The sequence below is a fragment of the Poecile atricapillus genome, chromosome Z (assembly GCF_030490865.1).
Source record: "Poecile atricapillus isolate bPoeAtr1 chromosome Z, bPoeAtr1.hap1, whole genome shotgun sequence".
NCBI lineage: Eukaryota > Metazoa > Chordata > Aves > Passeriformes > Paridae > Poecile > Poecile atricapillus.
Window position 1 is genome coordinate 123194917 of NC_081289.1, and position 22606 is coordinate 123217522.

General features: G+C 37.0%; 1 protein-coding gene across 1 annotated transcript in view; it reads right to left on the minus strand.

Annotated features, from left to right (window-relative positions):
• HOMER1 (homer scaffold protein 1) overlaps positions 1 to 22606 on the minus strand; it is an 85796-nt gene that overhangs the window by 27827 nt on the left and 35363 nt on the right. The window contains exon 5 of the mRNA XM_058827805.1: positions 17816 to 17958. Within this exon, the coding sequence (XP_058683788.1) occupies positions 17816 to 17958 (143 nt within the window). The remainder of the gene's footprint in view (positions 1 to 17815; positions 17959 to 22606) is intronic.

The following is a 22606-nucleotide window of genomic DNA, read 5'->3' on the forward strand; positions in this document are numbered from 1 at the left end:
TAGCACAGTCATGGTTTCAAGAAATTACTGTTATTCAGGAGTGGATAAATTATTTTTGTGAAGTGTCACTGTGATCTGCTTGGCAGATGTGTGGTGAGCAATCCTGTCTTGGAACAGCAGAGGTGAAGACTTTAGCCAAGTAAAAATGGAGTACTTTCGACATAAAATGTGGATTCTGGTATAATAACTAAATCCATAAGACTTGAAAAATATGAACAGAGCAGAGTACTGGTAGCAGCTGCCCAGATCACAAATAGTGGCATGTGCTGGAAGCAGCCCAAGAGTCTGGAGGAATGAGCATTATCAAGCAGAGGGAGTGGTATGTCAACCAACTGGTAACAACACATTAGCTGAGCTGGCAGCAAGGAGTGACCCCTTCTGACAGCTGGGCTGGTAAGCCTTACAGAGAAGCTCCTCATGCTCAGCAAAGCACAGGGGCATTGGGAACCATTTGGTTCTGTTGCAATAGCATCCGAAAGATCCAGTGAATGCGAAGCATTGCTTCTCCTTGGAAGGGTAAGGCAAGTGTTTGAGTTTATGTAAAATTCCCTGGTGCACTTGGAAAGGAATTCTGCAAAAGGTCCTTATGAAATCTCCCATATCAAGTAAGCTTCAGTTAATGCTGAAGGCTGGAAGGGCAAGATCTCTGCAACAGGCTATGCTTGCTATTGCCTACACTGAAATGTGTTGACTGCTTGATTTGATGGAGATGTTGACTCTGCTGGTACAGCAAGGGATTGCAGCATCCCTCAAGGCATTCCTTAAAATCTCACAAGAAACCTCTGCTCATTCACGCTGAAAATGAGATTCAAGCTCCTCAGCTTATGTCCTGATGTAGAAGAATTTTTAAACAAGCCACTGGGGAATTAAATCCCTTTTTGGAGATTTCAAAAAGCATCTTCTGTGGCCATCTATTAAATGTCTAAAACAATTTTGTGATGGAAAGGATTTAAGCCTGGGTTTTGGGAGTTTGTGCTCTTGCTAGTCCAAAGCACCATAAGCCATCAGTAATGATATAGAAATCTCTCCCTCTCTCTTGAATATTCAAAGCAATAGGGAACAGAAGGGAAATTTGTCTTCTATTAAATTATGGGGGAGGAGAAGCCCTATTATGAGCCAGAAGTTGAAGAAAGAGCCATGGAGTAGACAAGGTTCTATCTCAACACTCCAGGAAGAGGCAAGAAAGAAAGAGTGTGAGCTGGCCATTTTTGTCTTCCTACAGAGCTGTCTGCTGGTAGGGGCTTAACTCTGAATTTATATACATATGGGACAGAATTGCCCAGTTAAATGATTAAAGAACAACAAAAGAGGAAAAGCTACACTAAGAACAACAGAGTTTGTAAGAAGAAAACTTAAGACACCGAACAATTGCCTCTTCACAGCCACTGCTCACTGTCTTACATGTAGTTGTGTACAACTACACGTAAGTAACTACACATACAAAAGGAAGTCTTACTTGATAAACTGGAATTTGTTTTTAAAAAAGTAAATCTTCTCAAAATTACAATCCAGAGATAATTACCACGAAATCACTTTGAGTTAAATATTTTGAATGCAGCCAATGAAAAATTAATTAATATTCAAAGAGATCCTTATCCTTAATTACAGTATTCAAAAGAATTTTTAGCAAAGGAGGATAGGTCCCCCGGGGAGAGAAGGAGGAACATTAACAGAGCATGAAAGATATGTTCTTCCCTTTGGGATAAGGAGTATCTACATGATCTCAGTGGAGTTACATCAGCACAAAACCAGAGAAACATGGTTATGAATCAGTTTATAGCAAAAGAGATGAAGGAGGCCCTTGAAGCGCATTGTACTTTAAGTGAGGTGCCTAATATCAAAGCCACCCTGCTGGAAAGCAAGAAAGGCAGCTGATGAAATGAGCAAGCAGCAGGTGAGGGAATTTTGTGTCTGGGAATCTATCATTCTGTACAAATATTGAAGGTTCACCCCACTCCAGGACATGTTATTTTGTTTTGCACAGACCTTTGTTCAACTTGGAGCTACAATATGCTTGATCTCCCAATTTCTATGTCAATGTAGAAGGCAAATGCAGAAGTTTTTTCTGCGAATTTGGGCAGGTACAATATATGGAGATAGAACAGATTTCTCCCTTGAGATGTTTCACATATGAGCCTTCGCTTTCATTTAGCCTATCAGCCTGGCCAACCTCTTGACTGGACTCTCAATCACCCAGAGTACCCATGCAGCCCATGGACAGGAGAAGACTTGCCTTTCCAGTTCTGTTGCAGGCAGTACTGCTCTTAGGCAGCTCTTGCATTGTGCCTTATCAGCTCACCATGGAAGGATCAATATCCTTGTGGACTAAATGGATGAAAATGACAAAGTTGAGTAATGATACAGACTCTTTCCACTATAGAGCAGACCACTATGCAATGAAAATGGGTGGCCAAACCCTCTTTAGATCCACCACTTAAAGCTCTGTATGTTGTAATAAAGTTTTTATTCATCACAGGGCTACAGAAATCACCATAACACAGACTGCTTTCATTATGGGATTTATCACTGAGGAATAGACAGGATATGAAACTCTTTTTAAGAATGGGAGTTTTCACTCTACTACTTTACTACTACATCCAGTAACCCAGCATCGTATGCTTGAAAAAAGCCAAGAGTTAGAAATGGCTATGTATGTGTTCAATGCAAACACTGAGAATTAATAGAAGAGAGGAGCTCTTCTATTGAAGACACTTTGAAAGACACTTGATGAGAAGCAGAAAATTGGATATTAACACAAAATTAATGCTTCAGCAATGATCTCTAGACATGTGGGATTTAGGTCCCAGTCCTGACCCAAGTTATATGGAGGAACAAAGCAAAGACAAAACGACAACATTACTAAATTTCTTGTACTTCATGCTAATGCATTCTGGATGTGTTTACACAGTAACAATTAAACTCTGTTTCTAATTTAAATTATGCTGTTAAGCACAGTTTTAAGCATGATTTTGTACACTCTATCACAAAACAAAAAACCCTGAATTTAACCTGAAAAAGTCCCTGATCTCTCTGAAGAGGCTCAACTTCTAATTTTACGCTTTTAAAAAGACCTCATTTTTATCTTAGTCATTAAATTTTATAAAGTAAACAGAATTTGTTATCGCTTTGTGAAGACTACAGGGTATAAACAAAAAACAGTAACTCCTTCTTATAACTAAAAGCCCTTTAAAAGCACAAGCATGGCTAACTAATTTCTAGGGTTTTTTTTCAGTAATCATTAAAACTTTATTGACCTAACAATTATCACATATTCTGAAAAAGTAAAAAAAGATAAATTGTCCTTGTCCCCTAATTGAAATAGCATATTGGTATAGTTGGAAATAGTTTACTGTCAGATCTGTGGTGTATAACTGATATGCAGTAAGATTTCTTAGTGCACTGAACAACAGGCATAATTCTTTGCTGTTGCTATGGTGTTGAATAACTTCAAACATTCCAACAAAATTACATTTTTAAAATAAACCAAAGTTATTTAGGAACTTACATACTATTTTGTGAAATGACTAGGTATTTGACTGCAAAGAAAATAAAATTGACTCTGGCATTTACAGCTCTTAATCACTTTAAGAAATCAATCAGATGATATGGCTATCAGCAAGTCAAATAGTAGGACACGGTAACCCTGACACTAAAATGATCTGAATCATGGACACTTTCATTGTGAAACTGATCTGTACGTACAAGAATTTAATGCAGTTTAACTGCAAATTCCTACTCTGAATTAGAATGGATTAATTCTGCTAGGCCTATGGCTAGGCAAAATCCCAAGTTTCTTTCAAAAGTCCTGCTAATAACAACAATCTGGGTGTGCACTGAATCAACTTGCACTCTATCAGCAATGTAACAGAATAGAGTATTCAACTTCCCCATACACCTCTTACCTGGGTCGTCTTTTATTCAGTGCTATTCAGATTTTTACAGTTTCACTGAACTGTGCTCTCAATTACACTTCAGTGACTTTAAAAAACTTCCCTAGCTTTGTTTTGCCTGTGGTAGGAAGGACAAAGAACAACTTCTTTCAGAGTGATAACCTCCTCCACATAGTGAAACAAAGCAAAAAGCCCTGAGCTTCCAAAGGTTGTATGTACTGGGGAGTTTGCACTCTCTGCAATCTGCCCTGCTCAGTGATACCTAGCCAAGTACAGTTTGCCCATAGTCAGGTTTAGCACCCTTCTATCTTCACAGTCTTCTGAAGTCTTATGGAATCTGTAACCCTTCCATTCCCATCTGAAACACTCCTGGGCATGCAGTGTTGATCTGGAGAATACTGCTCAAGTGGGTGGCAATGAAGCCCTCTAATCACTCCAGGTGTGTTGGACTGGAAAAAATGCCAAACAAAACACAGTAACTGTGTCCTACAGCCAAAAGGACACTGAATGGGCACAGAAGAGGAAACATGAGGAAATAATCCAGCTCACAGACCTTAGTGCCAAGGCACATTTTACTTAGCAGTCTAGACGTGACTCAGAAGGCTTTGGCAGCTATAGGTTGATTCTACAGGGCTTAGCACAGATTTTCAGCTCTGCAACAGCAGAGTGAAGACAGGAAGAGCTACTCTCTGGGCAACTACAGCCACATACAGAGCAGTGAGCTGGCTGAAGAGACTTCTCCCAAACCTATAAGCCTGACATAAACCTCACACAAGGAGTGGAGACCCTCAGGAAAAGCCTCTGCCTGCATTTATACGTGCTGTCACAGCTGTAACTGAAGTGCGTTGCCCCTCTGCTGAAGATGGAGCAGCTGTTTCAAGTGGCTCAATGTGAAATATGAAAGATTTACAAATGCCTGTTTTAGTTCTTAGCTGAATCTTCTGTTATTGATAAAACAGGACAGCTCAGCCTGTAAGACACCTTAATGCTGATTCCCATCTTACTTTCATAGCAAACACAGACCTCAGCAGAAGACTTGATACAGCTGCAGGGTCTCACAACTCCACTACCAGCAATAGAAAAGCATTTTTATAAAATGACCTACAGAAGTAGTTATATGCCATTTGCATTAAGATTCTGATTTAAGACTACTGGGCCCAAACCCAGATAGTACATTAGGTTATCTTACGATATCAAATAGTAACTACTGCTGCAATCCATTTTTGCATTACAACTGCCAGTTTGCCTGTCCCAGTAAATACAAGGACATGCATTAGTTGCACAGGTAGTGCAGGAGATGGACTATCAGTTTACATGCTGACAACAAAATAAGCTTATTCCATTAAGGGAAATGAAGCTGCATGGAAGCATTGAAAATTTAATTAAGTTTCATCTATCTTCTGGGGTAGCCATGCAATTACTTAAGAGTCAATAGCCTACATATAAGTCCAAATGAAACCACATATGGAACTCTCAGAAGTACTTTGAAGAACAAGAAGTCTCATGATATAATCACAATAGAATATTTATTGACTGTATATGTTTGAACAGAACAAATCACAAGTGAGTTGTAACACATGAGGATACTGCAAGCCATATTTTTTTTTTAGATTCCAGTTCCTCAAGAGAATGGAAGTATTACATTTGCCTTGTTTAAATCAAATCTGAATCCCAGAAGAGACTATATTGCTTGCACTATGTTGATTCTAAAGCCAAATTTACAAAAACTGAATTGAATTAATGAATCAAAAGATTCCCAATGTAAATGGGAAGTCTCTGATACTTTTCCCATTAATTACAGGTTAACACTCAGAAGAAGCAGTCCCTATGTAAGTTTCTCCCCCTAATTGTAAAAAATAATATTTTTTAAAAAAAAACCTAACATGGCACCTTTCTTAACTAACTGGTAGTTAATAGTTATTATTTACTCATTCTAGACTAAATGATTTTAGATTTCTTTCATCTTCGTTTTGGAATAACGTAGACAATTAAGCTCAAGAATTCAGCTGGAAGGCAAAATTTAATGATTTGTAGATCCATTCTTTCAATCCAATGCTTAATTAATGTAACAGTTTCAAAGAAGAATATAAAGCTTGGCTCCCCTCTTCTCATCCCATTTTACTTAACTCATCCTAATCCAATGGGGAAAGAATGAAGTTGCACATGAGTTTCACTAGTTGTGAGTTCACACACAGCAGAGGAGAGATCGGACTTCCATCCTTTCATGAGGCTGTGCCTATGTGCTACATTTCAGGATGTTTGTTTTCTAATATTGCAAGCTCTATTTCACTTTCTCTGATAATGCCTCTAGACAATGAAAAGGGTAGGGCAAACACAATGAGTGAAGATGTTTAAAAGCCAGCTTCCTTCAGCCTCCCACTATGCTGATCATAAGCCCAGCACAATAGATTCCTAAAGTGTCCAAGAATAATTAAATCAGAATACTAAAACCTCCGTAGAGTACAGAAGGTACTACATGATTGGTGCTGTCATGTAATTACACCAGTTTTACATTTCAAAGTATTTCCTAAGTAAAGTGAACAGGTAACTTGCAGTAATACACAGTGATCAGTTAGAACACACATCACACACATGGGAAATTATTGTGGCTATTTTCTTAAAATCAGGCCAAATTAATCTGAATGTATTACCTACACGCGTTCAGACAACAAAACTGTATTTTTCTATTTGCATTATAGTGAAGGGGAAAAACCCCTTTTATTTTTCTTTCTTTAGCAAACTACTAGAGCTGAATAACTTAGTAGAATTCAGTCAATTCACTTTCAGGGTTTTGGTTTGGGTTTCTTTGTCTGGACCATGTTATCTGAAGAAAATGACTTCTTAATTACCTGTGGGATTGCAGTCTCCCAGAAGAATGGTTTCCACTACTCTAATTTAGAAACCAAACCCTCTGCATTTCATATCAGAAAGACAGAACATCATTACATCACAGTGCCATGGAGTAAAATCCGCAAAGGCAACAACTGTACAATCAAAGCTGATCACGAGATGTGGACCACTCATAATGCTTTATTTTGTGTACTTGAGAAACCAGAGTTCTGGACATTCCAGACATTTTATTTCAGCACATGCACAAAGCTCTAGCTTCATTTGCCAAATGACTTAAGAACTGATTAAAAAACTCTCTTATATTCTAGTTCATTGCTGATTTATTCCATTCAATTCATTACACACAAAACTTGATAGCTCTTTGGTGTCAGTGTGAAATACTCTAAACCTCAAAAAAATAATACATTAAGTACACTTCTTTGACAGACAAAATAGTTGTGTTTGTGTGCCTGCCCCTAACCTCTAGCCATGTCTGCCAGAATAAGGCTGACACTATTGACGTCCCACTTCAAGGGGTCTGCCTACTACAATGTGACTGAAAATCAACATGACATAATTATGTTTAATCAAACAACTTTTGCAGGTGCTTGCACATTTAGACACATCCTGAAATGGCTTAGAGGAAAGCAGCTTTGGATGTTTACTTGATCAATGAGCTTTTACTCTAGTCTTCTTGGGGCTTACACTATCTGGACAGGAACCTTGACCTGGAGAGTAGGGAGAGTAATTGAAACAGTCCATCAGAGAGCCATGGCAGGGTAACCACAATCCCAGGGAACATGACGCTGTGTTGCCTCCATAGAAAACAGAAAGCAAAACTCTGGATTGCAGCACTGCCAGGAGGTACATACAAACGCTGCATCTGAGAAAGAGGGTTTAATGGATGAGACCTATCTTCAGCAGGATTAGATGTTTAAAAGCTAGGAGAGGTTAAGTATCCCAATATGGCCCTTCATCCACCCAGTCTTAGGTGCCTATGTAGGAGGAAAGATATCAGGCACATGGAAGCCCTGCAGGTGTCATTTTTTGACCTCATTGTCACATGGATGTGGCAGAATCTACTGGTTCTCCACCAGAGAACCCAGGCCATAACATCCTCCAAGGGAATTACTACCTTAATCTATCACTAAAGAAGGGGAAAATCATTAGCAATCTTAATTAATTTGACAAAACCAAGACATTCATAAAGTATCATATGAGTAAAACAGCATGGAACTTTTGCCTTGGACTTGAAACTAAGTTTTTAACTTCATGTAAACATTAAGAGCTTCTGGTCCTTGATCCACTGGTCTTGCAGGGATGTAAAATGATCCCTCGAAGAATATATGCATCTTAAATACATACATACATACACACACACAAAGATTTTTTGAATTTCAGAGAAGTTCTAGAACAAATAACTTAGATGAAAGCTGTTTTTTGTATAAGTGATTCATTTAAACATGAAATAATCCTATTTAAAAATTGGGCAGAGGTAATCCATTCGACTGAAGCTTACCAATAAATATCTAAACCAGCAAGTGGCTCCATCAACATCATCTCTTTGCACCATACAGACAACTGTATGCTGGCTCTGAACTGGTGAAGTAAAAAGGCACAACAAAATTAGCTCCTAAGACATTTCTGCCTGTGAATGAAAAATATTCCAGGGTCAGGAGCATTCTTGCAACTCTATCCCATCTTCCCCATTCTGCGCAACTTCTGGAGGAGCCTGTACAAGCTCAAGGTACAGTTGTCAATTCTGAAGATTTACTCTGGCATCTGGGAAGGTAGCAAAGGAACAGGAGCTGAATTCACACCTCCTGACACCATTTCTGCCTCCTTTTAACCCATGCAGAATTTTGCATAGCAGCACTTCTACCTATCTTCCACAAGAATAAATTAATAACTTAAGCAACTCTTGCCAGCTCTCATTGTTTTTGACTTTCATGCTAATCATCTAGTATTGAGGTATCTAATTGACTAAAATTAGCTTACTTGACATCCATATGGGCTTCATTAACACCATCCAAGCACTTTATAAATGGCAAAGCCCATGGATGAAAGAATCCACGCTGTGTGTTTCAGGGAATCCACAGTTAGCATTTCACCAAGACTCAAAGTGGAAATGTTTCACGACTGAAGATGCTTGGCATCTTGTATCTCTGGTAAGATGAAATGTAAATTTCCCTATCATCTATCTAATGCTATTCTCATAAATGACATCAAAAACAAAATGAAAGACTGGGTCTCAAGCTTAAATATTTGCAGAAGATGGTGCTAGCCATCCCCTTTCTGTTTTCAGAATGTATCTCTTGCCCAAGGACAGAGGACAGATAGGAAGGGAGTAATACAGCAAATTCTAAATGGAATATAAAAATCCATAGACTAAATTGGTCACTTCCTCTTTAACAGGAGATGGTAAAGGATGAAGTTCCATTTATTTATTTTCTCCTTGGAAGTCTGAGAAAAAGGAGTTCTACACTGTTTCAAGAATAGGAATTAATTAGTCCTTCTTTAACATTGTCATTATAGTTGTTTGCTCATCATCAGGCCTACCAGATGCCACATGAAACCATAGTTACTCAATATACATAAAACTTCAGAAGCAGACATCAATCTATATGTGCAGCTTCTCATATGGGATGTGTGCATATCTCATGGTCCTTCACTACAACTCAAATAACACAGGAGGCAGAGTAACTTGTTGGTACCAGAAAAAAAGATCTAAACTGATATATCCATCAAATGAAGCTTTGCTTTTGCTAAAAAGTGAGCTAAAACTCAGCTATAAGCTATTTTCTTATCCTGTCCCTCTTTTATAAAATACTTTCTTCAAGTATTCTACTGGTTTTGGCCCCACTGCCTAAAAAGTGTAATATACATCCTTTCTATTAAGAGTAAATCAGGCAGATAAGGAACAGCAACACATGGAAGTTTCAAAACAACATGGACCAGGCAAAACAGACACAATGCCTGGTGCAGGGTAGAGGGGCCAAGTGACTTGAAAACATAAAGACCCTACAATTGTAAAGAGCCTCTAACTGAAAGAATCAGGCTTGTTTTATTTATCATAGAATCACAGAATGGTTTGGGTTGGAAGAGATCTTAATGATCACCTAGCTCCAACCTGCTTGCCACAGAAACACATAATAATGACAAAGTCAATTTAAAGACAGAAAACAGTAAATTAACAACTCTGGAAATGTTTCTTTAGCATTTGTCTATCCATATAGATGGCTGCATAAGCACTGTATTTTGTGTTGGTAAGAGGACTGTGTCTTGCACTTGAAACAAAGAAGCTACACACCAGCTACTAGGAGCTTTTGTTTTCTAACATACACTTCTAAGTGGCTGCTGGGGCATAAGACAGGGCACTGAAGAGGTCTCTTTGGTGAGGCAAAGCATGCATGCGTGTAGACGGGTGCAAACTGTGTGATACTCTTACCTGCAGAACAAACTGCCAAAGTCTCATTACAAATAGTCCAAATTTCAGGTTCTAAAGAAAGCTGCAAGCTTTCTTTATCAAGGGTTAATCCTAGGCTGAATTTACAGGCATGAGTGGTTCATGCTATGTTGGTCTTGAAATACTTTCATGTGTCTCCTTTCCTAACCAATAAGGTTAGGAAGCCTGTGATGTTTGAGTGATGAGATTTGGTGAAAAACATGTTTATCCTGCAAAACATCCCCTCTGTCTTTCTTTTTAAAAAAGGTTTCTCTTCTCAAGGTCAAGACTTTTGGAAAACCCATTGCGACTCAGGAGATCAATAGCTATGTGGTTGTTTTGGCTTTTTCTTCACTGGCAACTTCAGGTATTACTGGCTTTCTGGTTTTGTTTCTTTAATGAGAGGCTGAAAAATGGTAAGTATGCGGTGAAGTTTCCAATGCAAAGAAAGCTTGACATTTGTAGTTTCAAAGTGCTAAATCTTTCCACAGATTAGTTTAAAATGAAAAGCAATTCTACAAAGTGGCTATTTCCTCTCTAAGTTTTTTTGTTTGTTTTCTTGGAGAATAGTGTGCTGTGACCTTCCACATTTCTTTAGTGTATCTGTTCTCTTTGATATTAACAACAATTTTCAGCCCTGGAAAAAAATCTTTCAAAGACACCCCAAAGAGATGTCTAATATATTATGGACTTTAGTCTACTTCATGATGCCTCAGGAACGTTCAGTTTACAATTTATAGAATCATAAAATCACAGAGTGCTAAGAGTTGGAGAGAACTCTTAAGATCATCTAGATCCAACCCCCCATGCCATAGGCTGAGATACCTCCCATTACTTAAATGCTGCTTAAAGCTTTGTCCAGCCTGGCTTTAAACACGGCCAGGGCTAGGACATCAACCTCCCTGGGCAACCTGAGCCCCAGTACCTCAGCAGACTCGAAGGGAACCTAATTTCCTGTCTTTCCATTTGTACTGATTACACCTTGTCCTATCATTACAGTTTCTGATGAACTGAGTTCTCTCTGACTTCCCTATAGGCTCCTTCATACACTGGAAGTTGCAGTGAGGTCCCCCCACATTCTCTTCTCCAGGTTCAACAGCCACAACTTTCTCAGTCTGTCTTCATAGAGAAGGTGCTGCAGTCCCCTTAATCCTAATCCTTATATCTAATCCCTTCTTACTGGTTGAAAGGTTTCCTATAATGACACTAAACAACATGGGATGGGAGGAGTAAAGACATGAGGTATCAACAGTCTACATAAGATCTTCTGCAACTAGAGTTCTAATAATGCTTTTAAAAAATATGATGGTGTGCTTAAACCTATAACTCAAATTTCATCAGATTTTAAATAATATTATGTACAAATAAAACTATGTACAAACCCCACAGACACTGCTCACAGATTTAAACAAGTATTCTGGTATCAAAATGCACAACAGAAGAAGCTTGTTATTCAAGTAAATTACATGGAAAATCTAGAATAAAGAGATTCCACTGCTGCCTAAAAATGACAAGAACAGGTGACTTCATGCTTAAGAGTAGACTCCTAAAATGAATTAATGCAGTTCAAAAATTGTATTTTTGAGAATATTAACAAAAGTAATGGTTGTTAAATAATGGGTGCAACAAAAAAATCCAACCCAAGTCATTCACCCTACCAAATACGATTTAGTGTTAAGCATCACATATCCCAATTCACAAAGCCAAAGTTTACAGCTGCTGAAGTACTAACAATCTTTAATGTTATCCATACTTTGAATAGGTTGAACCCAATGGATTTACTTCAAAAATAGAATTTCATTCCTGAAGCAAGATAATTTTCTTTTGGTTTTAACTGGGGTTTTTTGTTGTTTGTTTGGTTTTTTTTTCTCTTATGCATGTGATTAAAAGGGGGAATATAATGCAGTAAAAGTAGTATGATTTTGTCTTGTTTTGTTGTTTCTGTGTTTCTTTTTTATATAAATTGCATAAGGATTATAGTCCTCCTCTAAGAATGTAGTTGACAGGTACGTTTCAAGAGCGCTTTCTTGTCTCTGAGGACAGTATCATCTAATTTCAGACACCCAGCTCATGTAATTTACATCATTCTCTTGGAATTCTCACTAAATAAACCTCAGGAAGTAAGCAATTCACATACCCTAAATAAGAGCATGCATAGGTGCATATGGGAGATGGTGAAATTACTCTCTTAAGTGTTAGATTATTTTTAGTTTTTTGCTTTCATCTGTTTCCCCAGCTATTAAAATTAGCTCTACTAGTTCCAGAGTTTCTTAATTTTGAAGAGTTAAGCAACAGATACAACATGGACAATCTTCCTCTCTACCTCTCCTTCCCTTACTAGAGATAGCTTATGAAAATGGTTTACTATGTATTGAAAAGACCTTGAAGAATCATCAGAAATTGCCAAATCAGGGAAGTCAGACATAAAAAGAGTAAGTACATAAACACAATGTGTGTGTAAAAAAGCTACATTTCAAATTACTAATTTTCTAGCAGGAACTTTTATTTTGAAGGAGACCCTACTTGAGCTAGATTCCAGCAGCTTAGGCAAAAGTGCAGTAGTTTGGGAAGCAGCGAGAATTGGGTCAGGGAAGGAGGGGTCAGCACCAAGCTCATGCCAGTAGGGCACAAGAGGCCAGAAGAACAGTACAGCTGGCCTTCATAACATCAAAAAATGTTGGTTGAGGGCAAATCAGATCTAGGTCTAAGTTTCTATATTAACCAGTTCTTTGCTTACACTGACAGCTGGAACATATCACCTTCGAGTTTCTTCTCTGACTGTGACACAAGAAATAATAACCTTGTTCAACAGAGCAATTGAATTTTGCAGAATTCCTCTAGTGTGCCCTAAAATGTCACAGCTCACTATAATATTGTGCAATGTGAAGAAGTTGCTACCTTTTATGTTATAAAGAAACCTTTCAAAAGAATGCCTGATTTTACCCTTTTCCAGTCCAGAATGCTTTCAAAACTGAAGTGGATAAAGATTAGAGCAGCTTGATCTTATCTCATAGCTGTTCTTTGAGCAGGAGCTTTGATTAGAGAGCCTGTGAGCTCCCTCACAATAATAAATATCCTCTGATCAGGTTAAATACATTCAAACCCAAGAATTTTTTAAAAAGCAAAACACACCACAGGACTACCTGATGAGGAAGCATAACTCTGTAATAAGCACCCAAATACTAGGTTTTGAGTTTAAATTACAAAACACCCCAATAATTATTAACTCCAAGATTTTCCTTAAAGCCAAGGTAGCAGTTCTGCCTGATTCACAAAGTACCTGTACTAAACACAACTACAATATTTAAACTTGTAGAAGTGAGTAGTTTTAATACACACAGTGAAAAAATCTACTGAAGAGATTTCTATATACAACTTTTAATGAAAACTCAGAGAAAGAGCATGACCTAGCAGCAAGACTTTTTGGTTTTTCTTTGTTGTACAGCATTCGATTTACATGCAGCATTATTAAATAGTAACCTATCTAGACAATAACATATCTAAGATATAAGCATCATTCAAATTAAGTCAGTTTTCACTAAGGCAATGAGTCAAAATTCCCTATTAAAAACTTGAATACAAAAATAGGAGTTTTAACTAACAAGCAACAAACACACACATTTTATATTGTCTGATAAAAACATTACGCAATAGAAATTCCAAGTTTATGTATTACAAAATAAAATGAGGTAACAGAAACAAGTCATGGTTGACAAGAAATTGAAGATTTTCAAAGTTTGTCCCAGAAGAATCCTCTTATATTTTCTTTCTGAAAATGTGTTTTATCAGCTTCTTAAGGTGTCAAAAATGGAATAAAGCTTGTTATAAGCAAATATATTCTCTTCAAGAGTGAAAGAGCAAGTTCAACAGTTATCAAAAAGCAGCACTTGCAAAGTTCATCAGATACACTATTCAGCCTTAGAATATAATTCAAATATTAAAACTGAATAGTTTTAATAAAAGTTTTAATCCTCATGGTGCATAGTAGACAATTCCTGGTCATGTGAAAACTTTAAAAGTCAGTCACACTTGTAGTAGTCAAAATTTTTAGCAACTTTTTGCCTCTCTAAACCCCACTTTATAATCAACAGTTTTCAGTTGGAGAAAAAGACAAAAAAAAATTACAATTTAAAGATTGTGGAAAATATTTTTAAACAGTAAATAAATCTGAAGAAACTAAATTTTACTTATGAACAGAAATAGATATATTTTGCTAGAAAAAAATTATTCTTGGACTTGCTATTGTTCAGAAAAGGACTGATCAGTGTTGCAGAAAAGACTACTAAAAATTCAAATGCCATTCCTTAGGCTACACTTTACTTAATTTGTTCTGGCAACATTTACCTATGACAGTAGTGCTCAGTCTATAGAATATCATATGATGTGGGAGTTCATAGTAGTATTACTTCATTGTTCAACATTAACCGTCATACATAGCTTAAAAAAAGGCTATATATTTAATTACAAGAGTTTATCTTTGGTGCAAGACTTGTAACTGTTTAGTACACTTTCATCTCAAGCAGTTATCTGAGTTACATGGCTTGTGAAGAGCACTAGGACTTTCCAGACGAGAATTAAATTTAAGCAACTAGATTTCAGCACTGTAATGCTCAATGAATATTAATGGAATTTTAGACATATTCTGAAGAATGTCAATTTCAATTCTCACAACTATTTACTGAAATAATAAGACGTTTGGGTTCTGGTAAAACTCTGATGACTAAAGCCATGGTGATTTTTAGGGTCAGAAAATAACTATAAATACAAAAGTAGTCTACAAAGACCTCGGCTACTTATGCTAAGACCTAAAGGGCAGAAGAAAACATATCTGGCCAGCAAAGACATGCTGAAACAAAATCCAACAATGTTTTTCAGGTGTGCAGATTACAAATGACAAGCAATAGGATATAAACTAAAGCATGACCTTCACACCTGCAATTTCTGATCTTTTCCACTCCTGTCAGACTTCCAGTTCATACAAGGACATGAAACCCCTTACTTGAATCACTGTTTTGACAGTAGCCCCCTTCAAACCTTTACGCCGCCCTCTCCTCTGCACTGGCTCTGCTGTGCTTGACAACCCTCTTGGCAGTCACAGCTCTCACCTGGCCAGCCACTGCTGCCACACAGAGCTGCTCACCTCATCCTGCACAAGAAGCTACAATACTTGCCCCATGACTGCATGGGCTCCTTCTGTGCTGCCCCACACCTGCTTCCATGTGCTACTACACACACTGAGGACCACACCTTTTCATTCTTCACACGATAAGTATCCAGTATTAATCTAGTGTTAATGCCAGAGCATTATTAATGGCATTAATGGAGCTTTTCCATTCATTGAATAAACAAACTTGGTATGGTAGCGTTACTTCAGTGTGGTGTAAACCAATCTGGGTGACTCATGTGCCCTACAGCTAAACTCACTGCAGGGAAATCCACAGCTCCTTTTCTTCTGAAAAGCACCTAGGGGTTGATCAACAGTTCCTGGACTAAAGGCAAATAAATGAAATGCCACAAACAAGACAACACTCAAACGTCCTTGCAGCATTACCCTCCTCACCCAGAAGTGCTGACTAAACTTTACCTTTGCTGAAACGTAGGATGCAGAAGGAAAAGGTTCAGGATCAGCAGAAGTTACCAGGGTGCAAAAGGAAAGGGGTCAGTTCATCAACTCTTCTCCATTGCACACGGAGTACCACAAACACACTACCTCATCAGAAAGGCAGGGAACAATGGGAAGCACAGTTCCTTTCTGTACTCCAGACACATGAGAAATCCAGGAAGTCTCCAATAATTGAGATATAAAGTTTTAAAATTTTTTTCTTTGTAAGTCAGGGCAAGCAGACTGCCTGCAGAGAGCACCCTTTTAGGCAGAACAAGAAGATAGGTGTGTCTACCTATTTGCCAATTTATTATTATGAAAAACTCTAGAAAAACATGCCCATTTAACCAGGATTAACACAGTCCTGGAGACATTACTTTTCATCTCCTTTGTGCATCTGTTTCATGCATCTTTATTTATTTATAATAAAGCCCTTACCTATTCCAAAATTTACTTTATTTCAAAGAGGTTTATAAACTTGGGTTTTCTTCAGTAATAGTTCACTAACAAATTTGAAGCTACCACTAGCAGGACAAAACACCAGTCTTTTGAGAATGAACAAGAAGTAAACCTCAAAATGCAGTTATTGTTGGAAGATTAATTTTAGCTACTGATATCTAACAGGACAAAAACCTAAAACTAGGCACTCACACCGTGTACATTAAGTAGATAGAAAAATGCAATGCATGTAAAAGTTTTGTAAACTCTTTTCTATATCATTAAAAATGACAACAGGATTTCAAAGGTGTCTTCAGTAATGTTCAATGGAGAGCAAACTTAGTTACTACATTGGCATTCCACAAAACATATTTACATTTGCAGAACCCGAGGGGACATCTTCAAACTATCATTTTTTCAAAGGAGCAAACCACACTATTCACGTGTGGACTTTATCACAACTCCTTTTCACAAAAATATTGATAGAAAATTTTGATACTCAAACAGTTTAAACAAACTTGTTACAGAACACAGATAGATCTGCAAAATTTGTAATACTCCTTCACCATGCACATAGCATTCTCACAATGCACCATTTCTTCTGAAACATATAATACATGCACTGGTGACAGTATAAAAATAAACAGAATCACTCTGTTGAAAAAAAATAGTGTAAGAGTGTTTCTCTCATTTGAAAAATGCATATTTTTTTCCAGATGCTTAACAGTATTATTCTCTTACAAAAACCGAGATGTTCTACACAATTTTGGTTTCACTTGTGCTCACTTTGAATTGCATTACATATCTGAAGCGCTAGTATTCCCCAAACTTTGATCAAGAGCTCTTAAATTCTGAATTACACAATGCTTAAAAAATAAATTTTGTATTTCTAGCTGTGTTGTAACTTTATTAAAGGTTTCACTTACTCTCCATGGTCCCAATGAATTACGTGTTTTATTGAGAGCAATTCCTTTACAATAGGCAAGATATATCCATTGTAACTTATCATTTGTATAATTAAATAAAAAGTCCTACCTTTCTCAAAGAACAGAGAACAGCATTCCTAGTGCAAAAACTAGAATTCAGTTGAAGCAGAGTTGCACATCTCTCATATTTTGAAAAAAAGTTGAAAAATTTTACAACTGTCAGAGAACTGTTCAGTTAAAGCCTGCTTTAAACTTCATAATCCCAAAATGGTGTAAGAGTCCCTTTTCTTCCAAGAACTTGTCAATGAAAGGTTGACATCCAGTCCCACCAGCCATTTAAAGAATGTGTACAAAAATAATTTAATTGGAATATTCTATGAAGCAGGTAATTTTACTAAAAGTTTAGACAGTGAAATATTGATTCCTGTTAAAGGGACACCTACACTAACCAGTGTTCAAGGGCTGATTAAACTATGTTTCCCCAAATCTTACTCCAAGATATTTTTTTTTCTTTTTTTCTTTTTTTCTTTTTTTTTAATTAGAAAAAATATAACAAATCCAAAAGTGAGTCCATTTTTGGGGTGAGACATGGGTTTGCTTTGTTTCGCCCAACATAGGAGAAGGTCCCTTTAACAAGGAAGGAGATAGGTATCACTTAATCAGGATGTGGGAATGGAATCTGTACCTATGGGTAAATGGCAATGCGTTCTGTGTTGGTTCAGCCCTTGGTTCTGAGTTCTGCGTCACTTCTGGCATCGCTCGCTCATCATCTGTCCCGTTAATGCTTTCTGGAGTTAAAGGAGACTGAATATCTCCTCCAGCTGATTCCTTAAGTGAAACAAACAACACATTAAAATTACAAACTGACCTGCCCAGAAAGGTTATGTACATAAAAGCGCTAACATTAATTCTTAAACAATACACAAAATTTGGTTAGTATTAATATAATGTTCAGATTTCCAACATACCTCATGGTCACATGTCACCATATGTATTTAATATAAAAGTATATTACCAAAAGATTCACATTATCCTGTATGAAACACATGTGGCCTATGAGTTCTTTGCAATTTCCTACCTTCCACTTATTACAGACCTCTCTCCTACCTGGAATTACATTCCACCCTCATTCTGATACATGGTGGATGACTCTTGACACTCAGAAATCTTGTCTTGTACTTTACATTCTAATGCAGTGAAACAAACAATTCTGGTATTTGTTTCAAAATCTAGCTTTTGTGCTGTTAATTAACCAAAGTAAACAGTGGGAGGGCCTTTTGTGGCATGTTCCAAGTTTCACCTATGAGCCATCTGTAAAGAATACTTGTTCAGCAAAGTACAGGCAAAAAATTTTCATAGGCGTGCTAGTCTGGCCTAGCTCTTGCTGGTTATAGTATTATTTGGGGAGGAGGATAATCCAGCTACACCTAGGTGTACAGATACACATGCAACTGGACACCTGAAGAACTTCAATGGTTGCAGAAGGCACTGCCATGGCTTTCATTACCCTTCATCACACCAGCATGCACGTTTGTGTGTACATTTAAGTATGAAAAAGAACAGAATTGACAATTTAAAGAGGCAAATAAGTTATTCTATACAAATTACATGGTTTTGTCTTCTACTACTATTATTATTGTTAATATTATAAGCATCCAATAGGACAGTTTCCATTGACAATAAATGAAAGACTTTCTGCATCTGAAAGTTTTTCTTCTATTTTTTCTTTTTCCCAGCCTATATTATATAGTCTAAAAAATGACATACCACAGTCAAAAAAATCTGGATAGCTTGTATCTTTAAGCTAAAAATCCTATACCACACTTATACTAGATACATAAAATCAGAGTCTATTAAAATGTTTTAAATGTGAATGCACGAAAAAATATTTCAATAGAAGGAAAAAAAATGTACAAGTTCCATCTAGGCTTATCTTTCAATAAAGTACTTCCACAGACTTCTAATATGAATGAAATTGAAGTAACAGAATTAAGGTAGAAAAACATCCTAATTATGTAATAGTTAAAGGATCATGGCCTGCAAATTCATGAGCAAAAGAAACTTCAGTTTTCAATGTGTTTCTCTTCTACTAAAAGGACAGTTAATCAGGGCTTTCACACATTCAGAACTACCCCTGCCTGATAAGTAATTTATTTGGAGACAACTCTAATGGAGCTGACTATGAATAAGGCACCAAATATAACAGAAAAGCCACTTATACTGAAAAGATTTTTTCACAAATGTTTACAAATAATATGTTCCCATTTTATATTAATTAGAGGAGTAAAAGTATTTTAGAAACATTTTGTGAGATGTGCATCTGTAATGAAGTTTTTATTGCATACCATTATAACTTCACATGTCCACTCCAGATTTTACAAAAATTGGGAATGACATTGTGATATTCAGTATTTAAATGAAACATAATAGTGGGGTATTCATCAAAAGACATCTTAAATTTCAACATCTTAAAAAAAAATAAACCCACATACAGATAGAGTCATTAAACAAGTAGACATTACAGCACAGATCAAGCTACCTTTTAGTGATAACTAAAAGGAACAGAAAGAAAATAATTCAGTGGTTCTAAAATAATGAACTAACAAAAACAAGTTTTTGTTTTGTTATTTTAAGTAATTTTAGTTGTTGAGTAAGTTGTCTCAGTAAGGATTCCATACACCTTCCTGGCACAGCTGTTCTTCACAGTGCTTCTCGGCACTGGCTGGCAATGGCACTAAGCCTGCTGGCTACCACCACCCTAACACGTATGGAACATTTGTTGCAGAAATTCATATAGCATGGAACTTACATTATTCATAACATAAATTATGTTATGAAAGTGACCTTTTTCACAAGCTTGAAGTAAATTTCATACTTCTACAGAGTCAGAGAAACTGACAAAAAAATTATAAACCAGGATCATTTTACCAAAACCAACCATGTCTTGCACTAAAAAAGACATGATTGTAAAACTTTTCAGGTCATAGCTATTCCTAAGTTTGCATAGGAGGTGCTCAGAATCACAGACAAGACCATTCTAAATTACCATCCCACAGTTTCAGAAACCAAAAAAGGTCTTGCTGTGAAATGACCAGGGTAAAAAAAAAAGTTATCAGAGTATAGTCACCCTTCGAGAAAAAGCAACTGAGGTTCTGATGGCAACTGATTGGGATGAAACCTTTCAAGACTGATGGAATGCAACTGAAAACTGTACAAGCTGATCTATTGGTTCTGCACTTAACCTTAATAACAGGTACACTTTTAATAAATAAAAGGGGTGCAGGAAGGTGGGTAATAAATAAAAGGGGTGCAGGAAGGAAGGTTTACAATTGTCAGGCTACTGCTTCATGCAGCTCAGTGAACTCCAGATCTAAGTGTAAGTGCATGGGGAAGCTTGTAACTGAGAATAGACTATGGGCGGCTTGCAAGATCCATGAATTTATGACAAGAGCAAAATGATTCCCTGTATTACAAGATGGATCTGGGAAATAGAAGGTGGTAGAGCAGGGGAGCCAGTATTTCAGCTTCAAATAAACATGGTAAGAGGATTGCAAGTTTTTATTAACTAAGGCTCAGTTAAATGGGCACCAGATGATATAGCTATGTGCATAGGTGGTCTTGGAAGTCCTGAAATAGACAACTTCTTTCTAGACCAAAGCCTCCAGACATACCAAATATAGATAAATTGTGTACTATGATATGAATCTGTCTTCATACAGACGGCTTTAAAGTACAGGTTCTCTGACACAGAAATAATGTGTTACTCTTCATCTCGAGAAAGCCCAGCGCACTCAGTGGGACTTATATATAACAATGCAGCATCTCTCTTCTAATTTGGTGGTCCAGGCCACTGTCCTTCTCTAAACAAGTTAAGTTCTCTTTATAGTTAAGGTAAATGGTGATTTTTTCTATTATCTGGAAATATTCTGGAAAATTAAAGTCTGATGGTAGACAGCCAGAGAACAGGGAATATTAAAGAATCAGGGAGAATGAAGAGTTTAAAATTTGTAGCAGCATTGCTTAGGCGAAAAGGAACTCCTGCAATTTAGTAACTGCAAATTAGGCTATGTATGGTTTTATTTCTACATGTGTTTCACACACACACACACACAAAAAAAACCAAACAAACAAACAAAAAAAATCAAATCAAACAAAATATCAGAAAAACCCATGGAACTTCTACCTCCTGGCCATTGAGACACTTTATAGGAGCAACACTTTGCTACAGCACATAATGCATGACAGAATCAACCTAACGCTAGTGGACTCTAGGCAAAATTTCTCTGGAGTTTTAACAGGTCTAGAGTCTGTGAAATATTTGAACTACAAATATATACCAAATTTCTGAGATATTTTTGCTGTTATCTCTTGATTTCTCTTTCTCTGCAGTTTCCCAAGCTTTTGCATGGGATTCAGAATCGAAACTTACATATGAGGTATTTTCAGGCTTGCATCAAACAACAGTGAACATCAAACGTCTTGTGCAGTGTTTCTGTTACACAGTTGTACAAAGATTTCCTAAAGATTCAATCTGTAAGGGCATACTGAGGCAGAAAAGTGTACTTTTATTCTTTTAGAATTCTGTAGTAGGGAGGGCGAGAACTGTACCATAGCCAGTACTTGGATTAACTGGTAAATAATGACATTTTTAAAAGCTGTACCAAGAGAAATAAAACATTCTATTTAAGTTTGATATGTATATTTTCCAGTTTTGATATACAGTATTTTCCTACTTATTACTAATTTAACACAGAAAGATATCTGCATGTCCAAGACTGTAGAGGGACTGATCCATTTAGATAACTGATTTACCATTATACAGTTTATACACCTCCCAATGTCAATTTGGGATTATTTTTCAATGCCGTCAAAAAAGCCATTAAAAATGCCAGGTTCCTGCAAAGTGTTCACTGACCATTAAAAATATCTCATTCATCTTTTACCCTCACCCTCTGCAATGGATCACTATGCAAAAAGGGAAGAAGAGCTATAAAATGACTCAGAAAGGCAACAATTGAACTGTTTGCCTTGCAGCCATCTTTTAGCAGATGACAAAAATGAAAGCAGGTGCTCTCTACTTCTCTACGGCCCCACCTTCCCTCCCTAGTACCAAGCACCCATTCTCCTCCCACTCATAAATCCAACTGAATGAGCCCAGTACCACAGAAGTGCTGGAGTTTGCCATGATGCCATCACTTCTTATATGTTCTAAACTCTGAAGCTCTTGATTCGATTCCCTTCTCTCTAGGGAACTAGTAAGTGAAGACTAGTATGCTCATGTGTCAGCACTTGCACTAACTGTATTACTCAGAATAATACACTAGCTTATCAACACAGTGAAAAGCCAAGAGAAGAAAAGTAAGGCCTGAATTGGAAATTATTCTTAAGTGTGCCATAATGAAATTGCAGCCCTCAATAGGCATTATAGAATCACTCAGAGTAACAGTTCTGTAACTGCCTACAGTATAAAATGTTA